Below are 1,666 nucleotides of genomic sequence, written 5' to 3'. Positions count from 1 at the left end.
AAAAAAAAAATCCCAGTCATTTTGTTTGTTTATTTTCCCAATTGTTTTCTATTGAAAAATGTCTAATTTAGCATGTAAACCTGTTAAAGACTAACATATAGATGAATCTACTTAGTAAATAAGAAAAATGCATTGAGCCTCTCCCTTTCCTCTGCAGGTTCCACTGTGTATCGACTCCTCTAACTTCTCTGTGATTGAGGCTGGGTTGAAATGCTGTCAGGGGAAGTGTATCACAGACTAACAAGTCTCAGCAGGTCTAGATGTTCCAAACAAACAGTTTTTTATGAGAACAGTGAATCACCAGCACTGTTAGGAGCATGTTAGGAACATGGTTGCAGATCTGCTTGCCATAACAAATTCTTATCCCTTCTTCATAGCTTAGAGGCGTCCATTGGCCTCTTAATTTTAGTGTTAAACAGTCCCTCACCACATCTGGAAGCCTCAAGAATGTGTTTAAAAAGCAGACATGGTTTAACATTCTCTGTTTCACAGCATCCTGATTTGGGTAGCTGAGGGCATACTGAAGACCAGTATGCACAGGTGTTGTAAAAGAAGTTAAACCAGCATGACAACTCTCCCACAAGCCTAATGTCATCCAATCTGGACATATTATACCTTAATGAGAGCGTACTCCAGCCTGTCCTCCACGCTGCTCTCTCTCCATTCGTCTGTCTGAACCACCTTCTTCGCTCCTTTTGCATTGTTCTGAAAACAAGAATTATAAAGTCAACATCTGTTAACCAACCTAAAGCACAAACAGCCTGGTGTATTATTTTTTTGTATATGTGTGTACCTGTGCGTAGGCCAGTAGCTTCTCAGTAGCATCAGCGTCTCTGTTCCAGATGAGGTTTTCACACAGTAACAGCAGCTCTTTATCGATGTCATCATAGACGGGCAGGTTCCCAGCATTCACTATCCCCATATCCATACCATCCTGAGACAGGACAGAGGACAAACAGTTGAGTAACATATACAGAGCCTGTCTCTCATTGCGCCACCTCAGGAGATTTAGGAATTGAACCCTCACATCTGTGCTTTGAGGGGCGCCAGGTCGCTCAGTGGATAGCAGTGCCCCATATACAGAGGTTGTATCCTCACCGTAGCCACCACGGGTTTGATTCTGTCGAAACTGTCCTGTCCATTAAAGGCAATAAATGGCCTTTAATGGACATAATGGACAAAGCAGCACTAATCAAACCTTTTAAAGAACTAAACATTTTTGTATGCCTAGAAGGTAGGACAATAAGAAACAACTACTTATTTAACTAAGTCCACCATAAAATGATCAAAGCCTCAAATAGAAGTGCATACATACATACTGTTGCATAACAACAGCAAATACTGCGCTGAACAGACGATAAATATCCATTTACATCTTTAGTTTAACTTCAGCTTGGGGGGGAGGCAGACAAGATGCTCGAGCAGCCACGTAACCATAGTAACTCACTCACTCCTGCCCAGGTGCGCGAGAGGACGGGGAGAAAGCGCTGTGCTGCTGTCAGAAGTTATCCATATTAATTTTTCGCTGTGAGAAAATGCATTTGTGGCATTACAGCGTGTGAAATGTCGGTTGCATGTGCCTCGTGGTCAATGCAAGAGTTGGCAGCCCTGTTAAATTACTAGATTCATAGCTTTTGCGCATGTCACACTCTGCTCCGTTTACATG

The 1,666-nt window shown here is 42.4% G+C and overlaps 1 protein-coding gene across 1 annotated transcript; it reads right to left on the bottom strand.

The window, feature by feature from the left end:
- Nucleotides 1-21: 21 nt before the first annotated feature.
- On the bottom strand, nt 22-930 carry LOC121965851 (methionine synthase-like). The gene is made up of 2 exons (XM_042515966.1): nt 794-930; nt 22-705 (listed from the first exon to the last, which is right to left on the bottom strand). Exons 1-2 carry the CDS (start codon nt 926-928, stop codon nt 610-612), a joined length of 231 nt encoding a protein of 76 aa, XP_042371900.1. The 5' UTR covers nt 929-930; the 3' UTR covers nt 22-609.
- Nucleotides 931-1,666: the final 736 nt, after the last annotated feature.

Source organism: Plectropomus leopardus, unplaced genomic scaffold (genome assembly GCF_008729295.1).
Source record: "Plectropomus leopardus isolate mb unplaced genomic scaffold, YSFRI_Pleo_2.0 unplaced_scaffold21968, whole genome shotgun sequence".
Taxonomy (NCBI): domain Eukaryota; kingdom Metazoa; phylum Chordata; class Actinopteri; order Perciformes; family Serranidae; genus Plectropomus; species Plectropomus leopardus.
The sequence above is the reverse complement of the archived record's forward strand: the minus strand, read 5'-3'. Positions and strand labels throughout refer to the sequence as shown.